We start from the raw sequence: 22,615 nt of genomic DNA, 5'->3' as shown, positions 1-22,615 counted from the left end.
AAGTAGGCTATGGTGGTAGCGTAGTATGGAGGTGTGTTTGGGAGCTGTGAACTCAAAAATCTGGGCTTTTATGTGGCTGCTGCCAGCAGAGGATGCTATCAACTTTGCTACTATCATAACTTTCATGTTCACTTGTTGTTAAAACTCCATGTCCTTTGTGTCAGGGTGACATCCCTTTATGAAGGACGCTGATAACACTAGCTATTCCCAGAAAAGCAAGATACTAATCCCTTTCTGACTTTTTAAGTGGTGGTAGACCTTTTTTTCCCTCAGAATGTTATTCTATGAAGCTGTCATTTCATGCTCCAGCAATTAAATACTCAGAAGTACAGGGTGAGGGAATGTCTTTCCCTGTTATTGTGGCCTTGTTTGTATAGTATGTAAATGAGGGGAGATAATGCAGTTATCAGTTATCACTGCCTAGTAGCTTTTCCCAAGCAGCTTCATGGTCTGGAAAAGCAGAAATATGGTGGCTGCTGGGCCCATTTTGTGAGGCGGGTGCGTCACAAGCATAGACCTTAATATTTCTATTATTCCATTTCATTTGTCTGGGGTGGCTTGTTCTGCTGGGAACAGAAAAGATGGTAAGTTCTTCATTCACAAAGCCAGGCAAATGCCTGCAGAGAAGTGTGTTCCCCTGCAGATAATATTCACACAGTAAGAGCACCCAGTCAGGGAAGCAATTCAATCAGCCATGCTAAGATTGTCTTTCATTTCATACTGAGCAAAAAGAAGTGTTTATTCCTTACTGTGCAGTGGCTGCATTCATTGGTTGAGTACTTCATATTAAATTTTGGTCTGTACATTCAAGACATGCTGCCTTTTCCTTCTCTGCTTATTTCTCCTGGCTGATTAGAGGGAGCTGCTGTGCAGGGGTCCGTAGAGCTGGAATTTGTCCCATGACTCATTTGATTTCTTCTGCTGATGCTTCGCAGTGAAGTCTCTTGTACAGAGTTCTTGCTGCTTCTTTTGGCTCCTGTATCCCTCCATCTTTGCTTGCTCACCAGAGCAGAGTCACGTATTTCTTTCTTGCCCTAATCTAGATGCTCTGGCTTCCCTGCTTCTCCAGATCTGATGTAGGACAGGGTGTCTAGCTGTCTGCAGCTCATGCTTTTCTCCTGGAACCTAGTGAATTTTTTTTATTGTAAAAGCCATAGCAAATTACCCTGATGATTTATCTTTCTGAACTGGTTAATGTAATTGGTAAATATTCTCTCTCCTTTCATTTTCTTAGAGATGAGGAGAAGGGTTTAAGGGGCATTTAAACACCAGTTGGTTTTACTATACATAGAGCACAGGGCAAGGAGAGAACCTATACTTGTGCAGGGTGCCTGGGAGACAAGTCTTCCTTGGCTGTCATCTTTTGTGGGATTCTGGATTTTTTTTCTCCTCTAAGATTCATTATTGTATCTTTTCAGCTTTGCTTACCTAATGACTTAGTAAGGGCCAAAACTTGGCCTCTGCACTGTTTGTGTGCATATGGCCTCTAAATTTAACCTAATCTCTTCCTATGTGTCAGTCTAATGGTGTTATCTTCTCCATGTAGCTTCTCCAGAATATCATTTGAATTCATTCATAAATACATCTAGTTTGTGATAGCAATAGCAGTAGTCTTGGTCTAAGAATGTGAATTAGAATGTGTTTTATAGGTATTACTGGTATCCTTCTATTAACACCAGCTTTTACGGACAGGAGAGGAGGAGGGAGACGCAAGCTATAACTGTGTTATTTCGTCTAATAAGATGTTATCTCTCTACATGCGCTGCTGGTTTAACCTGCCACTGTTGTCATCTTACTGCTTATTGAATACAGTAAGACAACTGTAAACTTAGTCATGTCTGCATGAAAGCATATAATACAGTTTGTAATATATATACAGATTGTAATATTAGGTTATTAACTGATAAGTTGATATGAGTGGGTTTTAAGGTTAGCTTTAGCAGAATCCTAAGCTAAAATAAAAAGGCTTCTTGTATTCTGGGATAAGAATCTCTGAATGGAGAATGATGTCACTTTAGGCTTCCAGCATAACTGGTAAAAATAGGTTCTTTATAGACAAGTCATAGATGTTGAACTTTCTAATTTCAAGGTCTTTTTTGAGTGTCTTATGTTTGGATCACATAGTAAATTTAGATTTTTAGACCTGAACTATCTTTTCTTTTGACTTCTTCAACAAGTTTGACTGGGTCTCTTCTAGAGACTTCCTTTAGTTTAGAACAGCTCTGATGCTGGAGACTGTGAGTGATGCTTCTAGGACTTCTCAGATAGCGCAAGCTCATTTTTTTCATGTGTAATTCTAAATCTGTCACCATAATCAGAATGTGAACGTGTTTCTGCAGATGAATTCTGGCCATTTATGTCCCTTTTTTTCTGCAGTAAGAGTGGGAACAAATACAGGTTCGTTTTATCTGTCAGACTGAAAAGCAGATATGTAGGACAGTGTACCACCTCACTGTCTGAAAGCCTTGCTCAAATCCTTCACTACAGTTCTATAAAGGCTTTCAAGCCAAGGCTAAAGGTATGACTGTGGCTGACTCCTCTGTCTACTTTTGAGAGTGTGCTGCCTGGTAGAATATAGACATGAAGGAGCTTGGAGATAACACTCTTTTAAAGTCTGCAGCTTTCCCCCTTTCTATCCTCTCCTTTTTCCTTCCTTCCAGGAGGATCAATGCTGGGGTGGATCTATTCAGTTGTGCTATTGTCACAGACTAGGAAGGTCTTTATTGTGTCTCTACAACAAGGGCTTTACCTCACAGGACTGAAATCTTGTTTTGGTGCTTTTATCTTTTTAATTTCTTTTGAGACACCACTGAGCACCCAGACAGAGAATATGAGCACTGTAGGCACTGTTTTACTGAGGCCGTAATGGGCATTCTGATTTTGTGGAAGCAGTCTCTTGCTTTGCAGGGATGATGAATCACTTAAGGAAAGATTACAAGATTCAGGGTGACATTATTTGGCTTTATTTGTTAACTTAAAATCCTTTTGTTTAAGGCATGTTCTGGGCCAAGACCTGTGGTTTCTCAGATGGGCATCTTGCAGGGGTCTCTTCATAAGTGCATAAGATATGTGAGTGTCTGCCATGCCTGTCTTCTGCCATTCTTGATTCCTTTGACACTGTTGTGGCAAGCACTGCCAAATCTCAGTTCCTCCAATAGCCTCTTGCCTTAAAAAGTTCTAAGATTGCAACCTGCCAGCTGACTGCCACTGCATTAAAGCTGTCAGTCTCACTTCCAGTTTCTTGAATATGATTTTCATTTATTTTGGAGAATAGTGTATGTCGTGGTTTATCGCCAGTCAGCAACTAAGCAGCATGCAGCTGCTTGCTCACTCACCCCCTTCCCCAGTGGGATGGGGAGAGAATCAGTAAAAACTTGTGGGTTGAGATAAAAACAGTTTAATAAGACAGCAAGAGAGAAGGAAACAACAATGATAACAATAATAATAATACCAACAAAGGAATGTACAAGAACAAGTGATGCTCAATATAGCAATTGTTCACCACCCGGTATTTGATAACCCATCCTCAAGCAGTGATTCCCACCCCCCAGCTAACTCCAGTTTATGTACTGGGCGTGACATTATGTGGTAGGGAATATCTCTTTGGCCAGTCTGGGTCAGCTGTCCTGGCTGTGCCCCCTCCCAGCTTCTTGTGCACCTCCCCGCTGGCAGAGCATGGGAACCTGAAAAGTCCTTGATTTAGTATAAGCACTACAACTACTTAGCCACAACTAAAAACATCAGTGCGTTATCAACATCATTTTCATACCAACTCCAAAACACAGCACTATACCAGCTATCGGGAGGAAAAAAACCAACAACTCCATCCCAGCCGAAACCAGGACAGTATAGTGGATTCTTTTTGGCCTCTTCCATAGGTGAAGTGTTTGGTTTGGGAGTCTGTTTTGTGTCATAGTTGGTGCTCCACTTCAAGCTGGCATTTTGGTTTAACTTTTTTATGTATTAAGGAGAAAAGTGCATGGCTGACTAGACATTCATGCAATCGCCCTTCTTTTGGAATGTATTCATTTAAAGTATCTTTTCTTGTTAGCTTCTTTAAGAACCTTGACTCGTGCATTGGTACCTGAAAGTATTAATTAGGAACTGCTTAGAAGCAGTTGATTGAACTGATGTTATTATGAGAGAGAGAAGGGGAGACAATGGCTGTGGCAGTGTGGTTACTGAGTAATGTGCTGAGTAACTTGGGTAGTAGGTTTGGTTTGGGATTCTGCTCTCGCTATTACTTCTCAAGTGGAATGGTGGAAGTGGGTTTTGGGGTGGGGGGGAGTTGTGTGTCATGATGAGAACAAGCATGTGGCTTGCTTAATGGCTGAGGCAGAGGTTTTGGAAAGTTTGAATGAGCGGGGAGAGAGGTTGGAGATTACTACTTACTGAAATAACTTGTTCCATACCCTTGTGAAGGAATTCCATGCTTGTGTTTAAATCCAGTCTCTACCTTTTCAGTCTGAATCTGTATCATTGTTTGCTAGAGACACAGCAATGGGAGCACTAATCTGCAGAAATGCAGTCAATTCACACTGCACCTGCTGTTTTCCCTTAGCACATCAACTACGAAGAGCACAAGGCTAGAACTCAGACTCCTTGTACAGCCAGTCTTGGTCTTTACTGCTCTCCTTCCCAGCTGTTCACTGTGCATTTGTGTGTTTCAGAGTGTTTTTTTGCTTCCTGTGACAACCTTCCACTTCTGCAAAAGAAACTCCTTCAAATAGGAGCCAGGTTTTCTAGGTTTTCTTGGCAGGAGAAGGGAGAGATTGGGAATGGCTGAAGTTTTTTGTGAGACTTTAAATAAAAGTATGGAGCTTTCAATCTATAGCTCCAGAACAGCAAGACAACTTCTGTCATTGTGGAGAGAGAAGCACAGGGAATCCCAGATGTAAGGAAAGAGGTTTACTCTGTAGGGTCACTATAGCTTGAGCTGACACCTTAGGATGGATGGGATGCCAAGTGCTAAGTTCTGATAGGGCATAGTGGAGGTGAGTAAGAGAGATACAACTTGATCAATGGTAGCCTTTTAGTGTAGCAGCAGAAGGGTAGAATATCTGAACCGCAAGGCTTCTGAAAGCAATTAGGCTGGGGTTTTTTTGTTTTGTTTTGTTTTTTTATTTTTCTCCTTATCAACCTGATGTTTACATTTGAGGTTAACAAAAGATGTGGTAGGAGATGTGAAAATCTACAGGCTCTTCAGGTCACTTGGGTGCAAAAGGAAATAGATTTTTAGGATCCATGACACCTGTGTACTGCAGAAAAAGCAGCTATTTCTTTCTGGAAGTCTTAAATTGGGACAGTTTGCTACCTGTATCAAATAATATTCTTGTTAGTAATCTGTTATTTGAGTTCAGATAAAGATATTAAAAGCAGGATTGCTATTTGTTGTACATACCTGCCTTTGTTGTTTTCTTCCCAGAGCCCTTTTATCTGTGGTTTTGATGCTGTTTCCTCTGCCTCTTTTTCTTGGCTCATATGGCTCTGCCTCACTGTTTTTCATGAAGAGGACCTCTCAAAACTGGCTTCCAGGGCAGACCTGAACTTAGTGGAACTTGGTGGTCACTTTCTGTGGTGTGTTTTTCTTGTTACAGGTTTCTGGAGCAGATAGCACTGGGAATGTTGCTTCCAGATACATAGAAATTTATGTTAATTATATTCATCATCTTAAACACAGTTGCAGGCTAAGAATGCTAACAAGTCCTGGATGAATGGGAATGATACTGAATCTACTCTTTGAACTTCATTTTTCAAGGATTAGTGAGAGTCTTAGCTTGGCTTGTGATCTACTCATAGTAGCCTGCAGCTTCATTTTCCGTGTTCTTTTTATCTTTATCTTTTGTGACAGTCTTTTATATTCCCCTTATCTTGGTCTTAATGTCTAATAATACTGCCTGTATACAGTGACAGGCAATGACTATTTCCTTGCAGCGGTACTGCAGGATATTGCTAACCTCTCCAGCATAATGTTGTTTTACCATTAAGTCACATTCCAGCAAGGCCAGTGTCTTCATAGCAGGGTGGTGAAGGAATGAGTGCCTATTGAAAGACTACAGTTGCCAGAGAAGCTCACCTCACTTTCCATACCGTTGGTTGACTGGGCTTGTAGAAATAGTTTTGATGCCAAGATGGTACCCTTCATCCATCTGAGTGTTCCTGCTACTTATGAGCTGTGTTAATTGTTTTCCTTTGCTTTTATTTTCTGCCTGTGAAACTCTTAAGTCAAACTAGATCACGTGGTAGGTGATGTCTGGTGTTAATGAGAGCGATTAGAAAGCAAGCTGTTATTAGTTTGCTGACCACGCAGAACAGGCAGTGGTTAGTATTCTTCAAGCCTGTATGTCTAGCAGGTGCGAGTTTTTGTGCAGTTATGTTTTCATTTCTGTTTCCCTTGGAAGAGCAGTAGCATAATAGAGCAATATATTAAAAAAAAAAAAAGTTGGTGCTTACTTTTGACACTTTATTCCAGTGTTGAAGCCTGATGGGGCAGCTGTTTGTATGTTTGCACTACAAATTGTATTCAGTGAGCACCAGTTGTGAAGTTTCCAAGTGATTACAATTAACCATAGTGATGTTTTCCCTAGTTATGCTCATGATTGGATGAATGTTTGAAAATGGGTAGTTAAGGGGTCTCAGAGGAAGGGTGGTTGTAGTGCTGGATGCCCTGTTTTTTATAAAACACTTAATACAGTGGTTTCCTTAATATTAATTTACCAGATCTAGACTGGGGAGTAGTGATTCTCTACTTTCGACTGATCTCTGGTGTTTTCTGTTTTCTAATGACTTATTGTAGCTATGGAGTATATCAGTCGTATTCTAAAAGGTGTCATCAATTTGTGAGCCCACCACAGAGTGAGGTGATTAAAATAGAGACAACTGGATACTGCACCTAGGTAAGAGTGCTTCATTCTGGTTCCAAATCAGTCTTTCTCTGAAGCAATTAATCCTTGGCATTTAATGGGCAAGTGCTGCTGTTTCTCTTGACTAGGTGCTAAATCCTGTCCTATGTGATGCTTCTCTGAAACACTTGATCTTCTTAAGTGCCATTTTTAATCTTGTAAATACATTTTCCCCTGAAAAGCCCTCTCCGAGGTAATCAAGGCTGGGGGGTTTGTTTCCCTCTGGTCAGGAGAGCCATTAGTAACTGAGCAGTCTGCTGTTTTATAGGAAGTTTTATAGATAAATATAAGTTTTATAACTTATAAGTTATAACTGAACAGATAAATAGATTAAGTTTTCCCTGGTGTTCCCTTGAAAAAGCTGGTAGTGAAAGTCTGGTATTTTAACCTTTAAATGAACATAGGAAGATGGAAAGGCACCATATCTTGGGTGTCTTGCCTAACTTCATTATCAATTACTGTATTACGTAGCTATGTTAAAAATCTATTCTTCTAGTTCCTGCCTCTCCATCTGGGCAGAATTGCCCTTTGCAGTTTCTCTAATATTCTTCAATTTTGTTTGGCTTCCAGTGTTTTACTTGAGTTTACTCCACGATCCTAATACATTTAGTGCCATGAAAGGCTTTTTGTGTAGCAGATGCTTCTTCTTGCTTAAATTTTCTTGTTTATTCTTGTGTCTTTCTGTTCTGCCTTAAGTACTTCTACTTCAGTAATGGTCATATCCTTCAAAGATGGTAGATAAATTTGTATCTTTCATTTTTACCAGAGTATGTATATTCTTTTAAATTAGTGTTTTCATCATTTTAATGGCTGTGGATGTAAATACTTATACCCTTTCCAGTAGCACCAGTGCTCTCGACTTTCTTATTTGTATATACTTGTGGAAAAAAGTCTCTGCTCAGAGATAAGTCAACTTGTCCTGAATTTTTTCTCTTAAACATTATCCTGTTTTTAGGTGAGATACATTTGTCCTCGGAGCCATAAATAGGTGGTTGTAAACTCAACCTTTTCCTGGGTTGAGTTTACAACTTCTGCAAGACTTAAGGACTCTGAGTAAAGTAGAATATAATGGATGGAACCTGTATTTTTTGATTAAGAGACTAGTCCTACTGATCCAGGAGATGTTATTCCAGCTACTATATCTCTCTGCAGAGCTAAAACCAACTTGCAGTGTGGCTTTTCCTTTTGCCTTCTAGGATACTTGTATCTCAGCAAAATACTCAGAATGTCAAGGTTTTATTTATTTCACATTTACCTCTCTGAGAGGCTTATTTCCTAGAAATGCTCCCAATTTTCCCTAACTTCATTAGTAGGAGATGCCCAGGATCTTGTAGGATCAGACAGAGGACAAACTAAAGTTTTAACATCTTCTGGTATTTGCTGCTTCTCTCAGTTGTAAAACTAGTAGTTAACTTTCTATCACAGTGTTCCCAGCACTGTATGTCCCTTACTCATCAGGATGGGGCTGGAAAGTGATCAACACGTTCTTAGAAACACCAGAAAACTTAATGTTCCCCTCACCGCCTTTTTTTCCTACTTCTGTAACCTTTGTGAAACATAGTACACACTTTATCTTGTAGTTCTATGCAGCTCTTGTGAGTATACCCTTCCCAGGATATGTGTCATCTGTTTCCATCTAAATCGGCAGTGAATCCTGTGAAGTGAATGGCAAGATTTCGGGACCTGTTTCTTTAGTATGGCCAGTTTAATATGATAACCTCCAGGTACGCTCTTTAGAGGCAGACTAAAGACCAGCCTCAAAAGCCAAATAAGTTTGCATTTTCTGGTAACCTGCTCTGAGCTCCTGATGTGATCTTTGTGCTACTCCTGCTCTGTGCTGTCCCCTCTGAAGTAATCTCCTGCAGTCTTAAAAAATTGATAGCAAGTAAGTGGAGATACTTAATGTTTGAAGTGCCGAGAAAATGTTACTGTTTTTTTTCTATTACATCAAGATGGTGCAATTGAATCCAATGCCAACCCTTATGGATATTAGTAGATGCCACTTAAATAATTATTTACCATTTGTATTGTACGTATGTGTCTAACCTCTGCAATAGAAATTGATTTAGCATTTTAAATTGGATCACATGAAACATGATAAAATGCTGAAAATATGGAACAATTGGCTTGGTCTGATATAATTTGATTCTTATAAACTTGCATGGCTTACTGGTGCTGCCTCTGATAATTAAATGGCTTTTCAAAATGGTTATTGTTGACCTAATTCTATTGGCAGTGTAGTCAGTGGGAGTTTTAATATTGACTACAATGGGAACAGTTAGACAAACAGATTGCATTAGAAATCCCATGCTGTGTGTTTAATTTCACTTCCTGATACAACAATCTCTAAATATTAAAGATAATTCTTGCCAAGATAGAAAAGCAGAACATAGCTTTTTTTCCTTTCTGACAGTCTCTACTGTCTTCTGTATCCACTCAGGTATTAATGCAGTAGCCGAGTTACCAGATGAAAAAGAATGCCTTCTCCAAACTTAAGGATGCAAAGTTCTGTATCTCCATCTCTGTTTTCAGAGCAGGCATTGCTGCTCCTTTCTACTTACATTGGTCAACTTTTCTCTCAACAAGCAAACAAAACAATAGCAGAAAAATCCAAGGAGATTTGACTGTGTTACCCAGTTTAGGATAAATTTTCATCCTTATCACAGAGTCTTTGGGTTGGAAGGGACCTCTTAAGGTCATCTAGTCCAACCCCCCTGCAGTGAGCAGGGACATCTTCAGCTACATCAGATTGCTCAGAGCCCTGTCCAACCTGACCTGGAATGTTTCCAGGGATGGGGTATCTACCACCTCTCTGGGCAACCTGTGTCAGTGGTTCACCACCCTCACTGGGAAAAATTTCTTCCTTATATCAAGGCTAAACCTTCCCTCTTTTAGTTTAAAACTATTACCCCTTGCCCTACCACAACAGGGACTGCTAAGAAGTCTGTCCCCATCTGTCTTATAAGTCCCCTTTAAGCACTGGAAGGCTGCAATAAGGTCTCCCTGGAGCCTTTTCTTCTCCAGGCTGAACAACCCCAACTCTCTCAGCCTGTCTGCACAGGAGAGGTGCTCCATCCCACTGATCGTTTTTGTGGCCTTCTCTGGACCCGCTCCAACAGGTCCATGTCTTTCCTGTGCTGAGGGCTCCAGAGCTGGATGCAGGACTCCAGGTGGGGTCTTACCAGAGCAGAGTAGAGGGGCAGAATCACCTCCCTCAACCTGCTGGCCACGCTGCTTTTGATGCAGCCCAGGATAGGGTTGGCCTTCTGGGCTGCGAGCGCACATTGCTGGCTGAGGTGCAGCTTTTCATCCACCCGTACCCCTGAGTCCTTCTTGGCAGGGCTGCTCTCAATCCCTTCATCCCCCAGCCTGTATTGATACCTGGAGTTGCTTTGACCCAGGTGCAGGACCCTGCACTTGGCCTTGTTGAACCTTATGACATTCACACGGGCCCACTTCTCGAGCCTGTCCAGGTCTCTCTGGATGGCCTCCTGTCCCTCAGGCATGTGAACCACACCACTCAGTTTGGTGTCATCTACAAACTTGCCATGGGTGGACTCGATCCCACTGTCTATGTCATTCATGAAGATATTAAAGAGTACTTTCCCAATACGGACCCGTGAGGGACACCACTTGTCACTGATCTACATCTGGACATTGAGCCATTACTCACTGGATTGATTACAACCACTAGTAATTACAACTCACAACCACTACTCTCTGGATGCAACCATCTGACCAGTTCCTCATCCACCGAACAGTCTACCCATCAAATCCATCTCTCTCCATTTCAGAGAGAAAGATGTTGTGAGGGACCATGTCAGAGGCCTTACAGAAGTCCAGATAGACGACATCGGTAGCTCTTCCCTTGTCCAATGATGTGGTCACTCCATCATAGAAGGCCACAAGGTTGGTCAGGCAGGACTTGCTTTTGGTGAAGCCATGCTGGCTGTCTGAAATCACCTCCCTGTCCTCCATGTGCCTTAGCACATCTTCTAGGAGGGTCATCCTTCTTAAGCCCTATTAAAAATCCATAAATCTCCTGAACGTTTGGGAATTGCTTTCTTTTCTTGCTCCATTCTGTGTTAGTGTTAATGCTATTTTCCCCCTGCCAATTCTTATTCTCTGTATCACTGGTTTGATTTGTCCCACACTGGTATCTGAACAAATTATGAATAACCTGAATTTTGAGCCAGACCCTTAAAGTTGTTTTGACCATTTGTTGGTTCTTGCAGTTTACCTCCTGAGACAAATTAGTCTGTTAATAATTATAGTATTAAGTCTCCCTTGTCACTTTACATGCTGATTACTTCTGATTCTTTCCCTGCATCTTGCTCAATGGATTGCTTTATTATTGTTTTTTTCACTGCAGAAGATTCCCTGTGCTGTTCATATTTGCTGGTGCACTTAAAATGAAGGGCATTGCAGGACACCTTTTTAGCCCTGTTTACAGCACTTGCTGTGGCACGTATTTGTTTAATTTACTTTTGCAATGTCATTGAGTTGCTTTACAGAAGAGGCTTTTTTATGTGGACACACAGACTCTGAGGATTCTGCTTTTGCAGGTTATGTTAATTAAACTATTCACTGCAAATCATTAGCTAATGAGTCTGTAGGTAGATGACACTAAATAGAAAGTAGAGCGTTAGATCTTCACCAGTACTTTAGAGAACTTTGGAAACTTTTCATTTCTTGCTGGAGCGCTTCACGCTGGCACTGCAGTCAAGCTAACATCTGTTCTCCCTCTGTCAGCAGGCTGTATGTGGTACAGAAATAACACAAAGTGCCACCCATCTTCACTGATCTGTAGGGGTTTTTTTAATTTTTGTTTTTAGAAGGTGCAGAAATAATCTTCAGCTGGCACCAGAGTAATATCAGCTGTTCTAGCTTTTCAGCTTAAAAACACCCTTGCATGGAGTTAAGTATGGGAGTGTAGATATAAATGACACTGTAAATTAGTGATTCAGAGTAATGTTTAGTAATATTCCTGTTTAGCACAGGGGAGAGTATCTTAAACTTCCATTACAGTAAATAGGAATTCTAGCATTCTCAAAGGATAGTCACCATTTCTCATTCCCAATTCTGCTGCTTGAGTTATGGGCAGTGGCAGTTAGGGTATGGTGGGTTTTTAATACTTTTTTTAAGGGGGATGTTAAAAATAGGTTGCTGTCTCTTGAATCAGTAGAGGCTGTGTCTGTCATGGTGAAAACTGAAGAAAAGTATAGTCTGTATTCTTTCCATTTTAGGATTTTTGTACTGGGAGAGGGCCATATGCATAGTGCATGGGACAGTACAGGATGGAGTTCTTGCATCAGAAAGTCTAGTTGATTAGAAAATTTGTGTCCTAAAATGTTTTTGTGGATGCAAAGAGCATTGGCTAGTGGCATTTTAAAAAACTTGAACGGTAGGTTGCTTTAGGTCTCCTGATTTGGACTGTATGAGACTTTGCACCTTTATTTTCTTTTGTTTGCTGGAGCTAATTCTCATTCATTTTGAAACCTCCTGCAGAGATTCTTCTCAACTGGAGAGTTCTGCAGGTTATAGTCCTGCTGCTGTTTTTCTTGCTGATATTTGTCCCTTTCAAAAGCATGTTCTAATTCTAGTAAACATCCAAAGCAAATGCAAACTTGAAAACTGTTTTGCGGCTTTTCTTCCAGGGCTGCATATCAGCGTTGTTTCAAAAACTGTTACGTGGACTTTTAAAAAGTGTATTTCTTGTCTGACTTTCACTAGCTCTGTGTGTGGCATGATCTGGAACATGACACTTCTTTTTCCTTTTGGCCTTTTCTCTTTAGCAGAAAAAGTTGATAAGTCAGCACTTGAGTTTGCAGGATTCCTTCTGTTATTGATCCACATCTTAATTGGCTGGAGGCCTCTGATAAAAGAACAGCAGCAGCTTTTACATTTCTGATTTCAGGAACCCCGCTGGTTACACAGAAACCTCAGGGTGAGGTGCAGCTTTGGCTGTGAACTGCAAATGCTGTGTCTGCAGTGGGAGGAGAAATGGAAGCTTTGAGCTTGGATTTAGATTTGGTTTTGGTGAAATAGCTTGAAATGTTAACGAGCTTTGCAGAACAACCTCTGCTCTTGTGTTCCTGGTTCCTCAAGTGTGTGGGAAACAACCACGTAATGGACTTTCTTCTCAGCCCACGTTTCTTGCTCACTGACTTTAAAAAAGCAAAACAAAAAAAATTATAAAATGCACAGCTTGCTGGAGTGGGTTAGGAATGTGCTGCTAGTGTATTGCATAAGGAATATTTCGTTTCCTAGTGATTCCAAGGCTCTGCAAGTAATATTCTCCCCACAACTGCCTGGGAAGGAGACAAGTAGGGCTACAGTTACAGATGGGGATCTGGAATTCAGGGAGAACACACTTGCTACTTGTGCAAGTTCATGCAGAGAGTAAATTTCTGAACAAAGAATAAAGCACTGTGGAGGACCGTTTCAGAACTCCAGAGTCACTGATGGCGTCTCGTTATTTTCCTTGCAGTTTTAGTGCTCTATAATTACAGGTCATCTTGTGACCTATGAATGCAATATCAGGAATTTGTTTCCTGAGGACTCTGGAGGTCCTCCAGTTTGGCCTCCTGCTTGTTGTAGAGTTGGTATTGCCAAAATCAGACTGGGTCAACCGTGGCTTTGTCTAGTTCCTGTGTTGACACTTCCAAGGATGGTAGCTCCATGGCCTCTCTGGGTAACCTGTTTAGTGTTGTACTGCCCTCCTTTGGGAAGAAACTTTCCTGTGTCTGCTGCAGGACAATAGATGCTAGACCCTTTCCTGTCATTCCCCAAGGCCCAGACATTTATTGTGAAACAGAATGAGAGGTTTTTTGAGGAGGGACCTTTTTTTTGTCTGATACCACCTAACATTTCTGACTTCACTGGAAAAGCTTGTAAAAGGTGAAATTATCTTAAGCTGTGATGGTGCTTAAAATGGACCTTGAGGGAAGGAGTGCAAAAGAATAGCCTGCAGGTTAGGCTGCTTTGCCTGCACTTCTGGAATGAAAAAAATTAAACTTAACAGATGTCTCTGACTAACAGAAAGGTCTCATCAGGACTGTGATGTGTTTGCTTTTGCTCTCCCAGTCCAAATTCTAAAGTTACTCGTTCATTTGCTCAGGTGCTGATATTGATTCATTGACTCTCTGTGGTTTTGTTGATACTTTTGAGATACTGTCAAGCAGTGAAGAAAGTGGACTACCCATATATAAATGGCTACCCATATGTAAAACTGTCAGGAGTCTTCAATACAGCAAGTTGTATGAATTCGGAACATTAGAAGCATGTGACTTATGCAAGAGAACCATTAAAACTCAGTGGCATACTCAGGATGACTAGGTGACATTGTCGGGTTTTTCTTTTCTTGGAGTGACTTAATTACACCATATTTTTAATGTACAATTTCTTTTTTCTTTTACTGAAGGGACAATGGAGACCGATCCAGGCACCGAGCTCCACGGAATGCCCGCATGTCTGCACCATCACTGGGGCGCTTTGTCCCAAGGTAATGGATGGGGAAATCCTGGAGGTACCAGTTGCAGTAGAGCGCTCTGGTGCTTTTGGATGGATTCCTTTTCTTGTACAGGGCTGCTGTATTCTTGGTTTGTGATTTCTGGGACTCCTGATATGGCATGTTGGTATGATCAGCTCATCCTGTGACATTTGAATGACAGCATGGTCTTAGTGCTTCTTACCTGCAGGTTGGGGCTACAGCGTGAAGGCAGAATAGGAGGAGAAAAGCAACTGATCAGAGATTCTCAGCACAATGTGCTGGTTTGAGATTAGGAAGCTATTGTGGGAGGTAGAGGATTTGCTTAATGCTGATCTTCACAGCCACATTGATCAGAGGAGGATCTAGTCTGTAACTTGCTTTTTGTTTGAAGCAGTGAAGCGGTTGGCTAAGCAAAGGAGTCCAGCCTTCCCTCTACTATAGTCTGCTGGAATATAGTCGTGTTTCCTCAAAGTAATTGCAGTTGCTGTCCAGGGCTGTAGTGTATTTGGATATCTTTCTCCATGTAAGCTTACTCTCTTTGTTTTGCAGACGCTTCTTGCTGCCCGAGTACTTGCCTTATGCTGGGATTTTCCACGAACGGGGACAGCCTGGCTTGGCCACCCATTCCTCTGTCAACAGGGTTTTGGCAGGTAATGAGATTTCCTTGTTTGCAGTAGTCATGTAGATTAGTGGTGGTTTTCTTGTGAATTTGAGGAGAGGAGGATTGAGGAAAAATCGAATTCCAACTTTTGAGGTTCTATTTAAGTTGCCTGAAACAAGAGAAAGGACTGTTGGAGTGATGTGGTGATCTGTCATTCAAGTGCTTGGGCATTGCAGATTCCACACTTCAAGTATGTCTATGGGAGTCTCTGCATGACTTCGAGAGGGGTGCTGTTAACAATTCTTCCTTTGTTTAACTTCCTCCCCTATTCCTAGCTGTCTTTTTTTTAGCAGCCTGACAGACTAATGATCAGCTTGCTGCAGGTCCTTCTAATTGAATTATAGGGTGCCTTGTTCGTGTTCCGGCTGGCAAGACGCACACAAGGCAATGCAGGATTCAATTAGGACCTTAATAAGTGCATATTAAAAAACTCAGCTGCCACCACATACAGCACACAGGCATTTGGGAGTCTTAAAAGGCAGGCGGAGGTGGGGGGAAGAGCAGTATGGCACTCTGACAGTTCATGAATGAGATGGTTATAGATGACACATGTCCTGAGGGTCGATCTTTTTTGGCTGTGTCTGAGTTGCTCTGTAATTAACCCCAGTGCAGGGGAATCATCTTGGAGCTTGGGGGAGAACAAGGGATGATGTATGGACAGGTAGGTTGGGATGTGCTTCTCTTCCTTCCTGTAGGTAGTCATGGGACCACCAGTGAGAGGAGTGCTGAAAGGTTTCTCAGGAGGTTGTGTGACCCTTATCCTAAAGCATGATTAACTATGCCTAAACCATTTTGGACAGGATTTGTCAAACCTCTTTTTAAGAGTCTTTGTTGGAGTTTTCCCAACCATTTTGGAGTGGAACTGTGTCGGTTTTGCATGGCTGATTTAGTATGGCTGTGGTCGTTTCTTTGATAACAAATTTCTGCCATCTCTCAGACTTTTGTCTCCCTGAACACTTTGGTTTGAGTTCATGGTTCGTAGACTTTGCTGTTGCAGTAGTAGTAAGAGCTGAGCCATAGGCTAACCTCTAAAGCACCTCTGCTTTTTTTCCTTAGGAAAGAGTGGAGCTAGTCTGTAGCTTTAGCTGACGCACGTACTTTCCCATGCTTGCTGCCTGTGTGGGCTTTGGATGTTGGCACGTGGAAACAGCACACTCGCAGATAATTACTTGCTGCCAGGCAACACTGCAGAACTCTTCTGTGGCCCTGCTTTGCTGAAGACACCTGCCTTCAACCCTCTTTCAGCCCTCCTTGCAGTTTGCCTGTTTCTTAGTGGCTGGGAAACAGCCTGGCTTTTTCTCCTTGCACATTTTAGGGTATTTGAGCCCCAAAATACACGTGCTTGCTGTTTGTTTTGTACATGCCAACATTAACAAAAGAAGGCAGAAATTGTAATAATGGGTCTTTCAAAAAACAAGATCATTCTTTTCTGTATGGTGTTGTGCTGAGCTTACTTAAGGCAAGGTTTGTTGAGTCCTACAGGTTCATGGAACCTCACACTGGAATAGCTGGGACTCCACAGTAAAGGCTTTTACTGACTTAAATACAAAATTAATTCTCCTAATGCAGCAGATGCTTGTGATACGTTGTTTTAATATTCTGTTTATTTTAGTCTGTACCTATGCTTTCAGCTATCAAAATGTTTTTTTACATTTGTGCTCAAAAACATGTTAATGTGTTGCAGAAACCAGGAGACTTGAAGTTTGTAAATATTAGGTGGAGGCATGAAAGATGAGAACTAGAACATGAGGTTGCAACTGTGGAATAGTCAGAGAATTTCTTGTGTTTATTATGTTGGTCAGCAGCATTGTCATTTTCAATATTATATTTCAGAGACATTCAAAGTTGCAGTGCTGATAGTATGCTTTCCTTTTTAGTTAGCCTGTGCCAAAGCTTGTGGTAGTTCTTTCTTCACTATCGTAGTGAAAAACCTCTACTCAAGCTCAAAAGTACTTTAACCCTGGTCTGGTAGTTATGAGTGAGGTTGCCAGCCTTGGCTGAGGGGAAAATCAATCCTCTATTGTCCTGTTAACACAGGCTAATCTAAGCTTGAGTGCCTTAAATTGCTTCATCCTACCATGTATCCAGACTGTAATTTTTTCATTATGTTTAAATGCATAAATGCCAAATGTATTTCTTATGTAACCTCTACAGCATTTGAGAACAGATCCCAGAAAACCCCTGTATTTCTAACCTGACAGTGTTCTAAAAACTGACAATAGGCTTCTGCGGTCAAGTATGAGAGTGAGCTGTTTGGGGAGATACACCCAATTACACCTCTGCTCCTGTCCCAGTTACTGCTGTATGTGGGGAGGAAATCAAAGCAGCAGACAGAGATCTTACGGGTGTGTGGTTTACTTTGGTGTGCTGACTAAATTTCTTAATGTCAAAGCTCTTGCTATCAGGTTCTGTCCACATTTACTTTCAGCGCTCTGCTTTGTATGAGTAGCTTTCTGTTGTTAACTATTGTTATTATGCAACTGTTACAGACAGTAGCCCCATGCTAGGGAAGACTGCCTTGTGAATAAATTTTTAGAGCAGCCTGGTATAATGAACCACTAAAAATTACAGGTTATCTAAGCAGATGAGCTAGTACAGCAACACAGTAGGTTTGGCAGAATGACTGACATGCCAGGCAGGGCTTAGGTCAGGATTAGAGAGTCCTTTGTACTAGTCAGGGACTGGTGGCCATCCCTGTGCCAAGGCACTTCCAGGCAAAGTATAGGAGAGGTGGCAACAGATGGGTAGAGTAGGTGGGAGTTCAGGGGGAGAATGAAGCGATACTAGTCAACGTGTCAGACAGAGATATCTCCATGCCAGCAGCCTAACTTGCATGTAGCACTGGAACAACTGTGAGTCCCAGTAGCCCCTTCCTACCTGACTCCTTATCTACTGGTGCAGTTTAGACCCGTCAGCTGATATGATATGCTGCATCACTGTGCTTTCTGGCACCAAATAAAACACCACGTGAAAATATATTGCATCAACATTGTTACCTTTAGCATTCAAACTTGTAATCACACCAAGAAGTGTTGGTAGTTTGACAGGTTATATTTTCCTGCAAAGTCTATGTTGATTGGCAGTAATTACACTGTCCTCCTTTAATCCTTTATTAACTGAGTCTTATATCAGCTTTTTCATTATTTTGTCTGGAATCAATGTCAGGCTGACAAGACTGACATGTCTTATCCTATTTCAACCTTTTAAAATACTGGTAGAATACTAGCATATCTTTCAGTCTTCCACATTCCCCTTTTATTTCAAGACTGATCAAAAAACCTGAGAGTTCATTTGGTGGCTCTTCTAAGGCTCTTGGTAGTGTGGGCTGTAAGCTACCCTCTGGACTCTCCTCTCCTTGGTGAACTGCCATAAGTGATGGGGTTGTGGTCTCCAAGGAAACATCCATACAGTGAAAGCTAGTTGAAGTGGGTGGTCGCTGAAGTAATGATGAAAGTGGTAAATATGTTTTGATTTCTCACTTGATAGGACTGGCCCACTGCATGTGGCAATACAAGTGGAATACTGCATCTTGGGGGCCATTTCAGTCTTCTGGTCTCTTGGGTTCTCTGCCACTTGCATGCCAACAGAGTGGGTGGGGGGTTGGGAGGGGGTGGGGCATATTTGGGGTTTTTTTGCCCCCTGTGTTTCCAGGAGATACCAAAGAGCTATTCTGTGGGACAAGGCCACACCTTTTATAGTGAGAGTTAGTACTGCTGCAAAGTTCATCAGTGTTAACATGCCTGGCTCTGGATCCAAGGAACACACAGCTCAGTATTGTATTTACCACTTCCTACTGCTTTTTTTTGTTTTTCTTTAAGCTGAATATTTCTGCCCACTGTTCTGTTTTTGTTGGTTTTGGTTTTTCTTGTTTGGTTGGTTGGTTTGTTGGTTTTAGTTTGGTTTTGTTGCTGTGGTTTTTTTAAAATAATTTTATCTTTGTCCTAAATCACACTGCGAGCAGGACACTGCTAAGTAATTTGAGGGCCAAGTCACGGATATTTTTTGGCATCTGGTAGTAGCCAGATGTACATTTTAGTATCTCTTTAAAAATCAGAACATACATTTTAAGAAAAGATCCACTTCATTGCCACTGAAGTGCTTATGACCTCTTGTTCACCTATGTGAACTTTTCCTTTAGGCTTTATAGTAATTGACTACTTTAGGATGGACAGAGTCATGCTAATGGTATAGTGGAACAAAGAAGGCTTTAGTTTCAGTTCAATGGAAGCTTGGAGGAAAAAAAATCAGTGTTTGCTAAGGAACTTTGCAGGAGGCTTTAAAAATTGACACAGATGCCAGTTTGTTGACATTCCTGTTACTCGCAGGAGACCTGCAGATGAAAGTTCACTGGTTTATGATAGTTACCTAGCTTTGTGAAATGCTTCTGTCCCACCTCACTTTGTTTTAATAGGCATCTATTCAGTTATGTGCATGTCAACAAACAAAGTATTTTTCCTTGCGTCAATACAGATCATGTTTGTCTATTCTGGCTTTACCACCAGACTTATCTGTTTGAATACAATCCAATACAGTTGCTCTGAGCCTTCCACCTCATGGGGACATCCAGACATGGGGACATGTCTTAAGGGCTGAGTGATACAGCACTTTACATTTACAGTTTTTGAGTGATTTCACTGCTATTTCAAGGTAATATTTTTAGACCTGAACACTTGCATGTATTTAAAGAATGAGCTTGATATTACAGATTTTTCCATAGCCCACACCTATTCAGAGTCTGAGTGCTACAAGAGTAATAATGATGCAGCTTTGGATATCTCTGCTAGGTTTGCCAAATAAAGCTCTGTGGCCTTGTTACACTGGGATGGGGCTGAGGCTATAGGTGAAGCTAAGAATCAGTTAATAGCCTGCCTTTAATTGGGATCTAGGACTTCAAAGTGTAATGTTCAGCTGCTGTTTTCCCAAAATCACATAAGCTATCCCATTCTTCAAAGCTTGGCTCCCTTGGAGAATTCTAGGTCATGTGTTTTCAAGTGGATTTCCATACTTCAGCCAGAAACTGCCAACACACTATTGTTAGAGCATTTGAAGTTTCATCAGGATGAAAATTAGCTAAGATGGCGGATAAATGTTGTCATCCTTCTGTGACAGGAAGATTTATTGAGCATGTGATAGTTCTCCTAATAAGAATTAGGGTAATGACCTCTCCAGTCAAATTTTCGAACCAGACCCCCTAGCTAAGGTGCCTCCTGGTGCATGTTCCCAATCTGTTGATCACTCTTAGCTGTGTTTAGGGCTAATGTTCAAAGACAAGTGAATGGCTCTAACCTAAAGCTAGTGAAAATGGATGTTGATGAGCCTGTGATACATACAGTTGGATAGAGTATTGGTTGCTGCTGCATCTAGAATTAGCCCATTAACCTCTCACTTCTGCTCTTATGATGAAAGTGATCATAAGAGGCTGCTTTGGTTGCCTTGGAAACCATATTGCAGGCAGATTCTCCAGTTCCTCTGGCATTGCAGGTGGGATTGCCTCCCGCGGCTCAAGTTTTCTTGCCCCAATCCTGTTCTGTTGCATACAGTGTCAGTGAGCTGTGAGTTCTGTTCTGAGATGCTCCATCCTTCAAATGTGCTTGCAGTGATGCACAACTCTACAGAGTAGAACTAAGATGACTTGAGAGCTCCAGAAGGCCAACAAAAGTTGATGGGAAAACACATCCCAGTTGTTTCTGTACCCTTCTTTTTCTCACTATTAGTTGGTATGCAATCTCTGGCAAGGCTTTCTGTACAGTTGCCTGAGACTTGAGTGTTGTTTTGAGTCTGTATCTTCAGCTGTCCATCTTTGGCTTTTTGCTGTTAGCTTGCTTCTGCCGTTTCATCTAAGACAACTGCATGAATTTGGGTTAGTATCCTGATATAATCCTGCTTTTCACAATAGACAATCAATGAACATAGCCATGTGGCTTTCTATGCAGTCTGTTTCTATTATAGGTCTGTTTGGTACTACTTAATATGGGAAGATGTGAACCTTTGAGTAACCTCATCTCTGTGGTCTTTCTGTGATTTACATTGGTGGACACTAAAAAACATAAGAGACTTAAAACATGCCTCAGGTTCTTCTGCAGCTTGAGAGCTATAGATATCTGTCACCTTCATCACAGACTTGAGAACTGCTTATAATTTCTGTGAAAATGCAGCCTTTAATGCAGAGATGTAGAGAAGAAAAGAGGCTGTAGTGCTGAATTGCAAATGCACAAACTCATTACAGTAGGGAGTGGAAGGTGTGCCTTCATGGAACTGGTGAGAGGTATCCTTGAAGTTGTTGATTTCCTCAACATGGTACTTAAGCTTCTGAAGACAGCAGGACTTTGGAAGTGTGGAGAAGACTTTAATTGTGTGACATCCTCTTATTGAAGTGTGCACTTATAAACTTGCTTCATGTGTTCTAACAATGCACTTGCAGCCCATGAGCTTTCATGAAAGTTAGCTGCTGGACCTCAGCGCTCATCTGCCTTTGCCTCTCCAACTGTTGCTTTCCCACAGCAGCTTTTGATTATGAAACTTTTTAATGTTGCTGCTTGATCACAGTGGAGCATCTCCTAAATAAAATCTCCTGATAGTCTGGTGTCATAGATGGATTGGATGAAGGCAGAATAAAGTCATACACTGTGAGTTAACTTTATCTTAGTATTAGATCCATTGTTGACTTCTACTTCATAGATTCTATAGCTGTGGCTACAGGGTTATACCACATAACTGTGGTTGGAAGGTGAACTTCTTAGCAAACATTCGTAAAATGAAATCCCTCTCCCAGAAGACAGAAGTCAGTTTGTTAATGCTTAAAAACACAAACAAGCCTAGAAACCATCTGGTAATGCATAAGTTCTTGTGACTACACAGGGGTCAGATAGCTGACCCACAGATGCTACATTCTCCCTGGCAAGTCTGTCTTAGCAGTACATCAGTCGTTTTTGCTGTATTGCAAGACACCAGTGAGTTTGTGTTTTCCAGCTCTGTGCTTTAATTGGCAGCCCAGCTGCCCCTTTTCTCAGGCCGAGCCTTAGTCTGTGTCATCCTGTAGCATTGTACCTTGGCACAATGAAGGGAGATAGGTAGTCCATGTCATTAGCAGTTGAATGACCCACAGGCAATCTCTTCTGAAATACTAGTCCTGTGCAAAGACCCCACAAAAGTTCCCAAGCTGGTGGCATTGGTTTTGATGCAGATAAATGCTCCTCTGAACTGAAGGGGGTTTAGTTCTCCTGTCTAGCTAGATGTCTCCTGAAAGTGGATGGTAGCTAGTGTTGAGAGAAAGCCATTAACATATGTATTTATGTGATGGAAAAGGTTGTGTGTGTTGTTTCCAGTTAGCCTTTACCCCTCATCCAAAATATCAAAGTCCGCAGTGAGAATCTGTGCGGTTACTCATCCTCGTTTTGATGTACACTCCTGCTGTATGTTGTTGCATACAAAAAACATAGACAGCTAGAAAGTGTCAGGGTACTTTGTGTGCTGGAATGGAAGAACGTTAATCTGGCTGTCTGCTTATGATGCCCTGCTCGTTCAATGCCTCTGTTTACTTGCTGCTTCCGTTTAGCAGCA

The 22,615-nt window shown here is 41.5% G+C and overlaps 1 protein-coding gene across 1 annotated transcript in view; it reads left to right on the top strand.

Annotated features, from left to right (window-relative positions):
* Positions 1–22,615, top strand: part of AMBRA1 (autophagy and beclin 1 regulator 1) — a gene marked incomplete at its 5' end in the record, with an annotated part of 130,041 nt that overhangs the window by 32,173 nt on the left and 75,253 nt on the right. The window contains 2 exons of the mRNA XM_082000451.1: positions 14,326–14,406; positions 14,944–15,044. Of these exons, the coding sequence (XP_081856577.1) occupies positions 14,326–14,406; positions 14,944–15,044 (182 nt within the window). The remainder of the gene's footprint in view (positions 1–14,325; positions 14,407–14,943; positions 15,045–22,615) is intronic.

This window comes from Phaethon aethereus (genome assembly GCF_964289735.1).
Source record: "Phaethon aethereus genome assembly, chromosome: 5".
Taxonomy (NCBI): Eukaryota; Metazoa; Chordata; class Aves; order Phaethontiformes; family Phaethontidae; genus Phaethon; species Phaethon aethereus.
The sequence above is the reverse complement of the archived record's forward strand: the minus strand, read 5'-3'. Positions and strand labels throughout refer to the sequence as shown.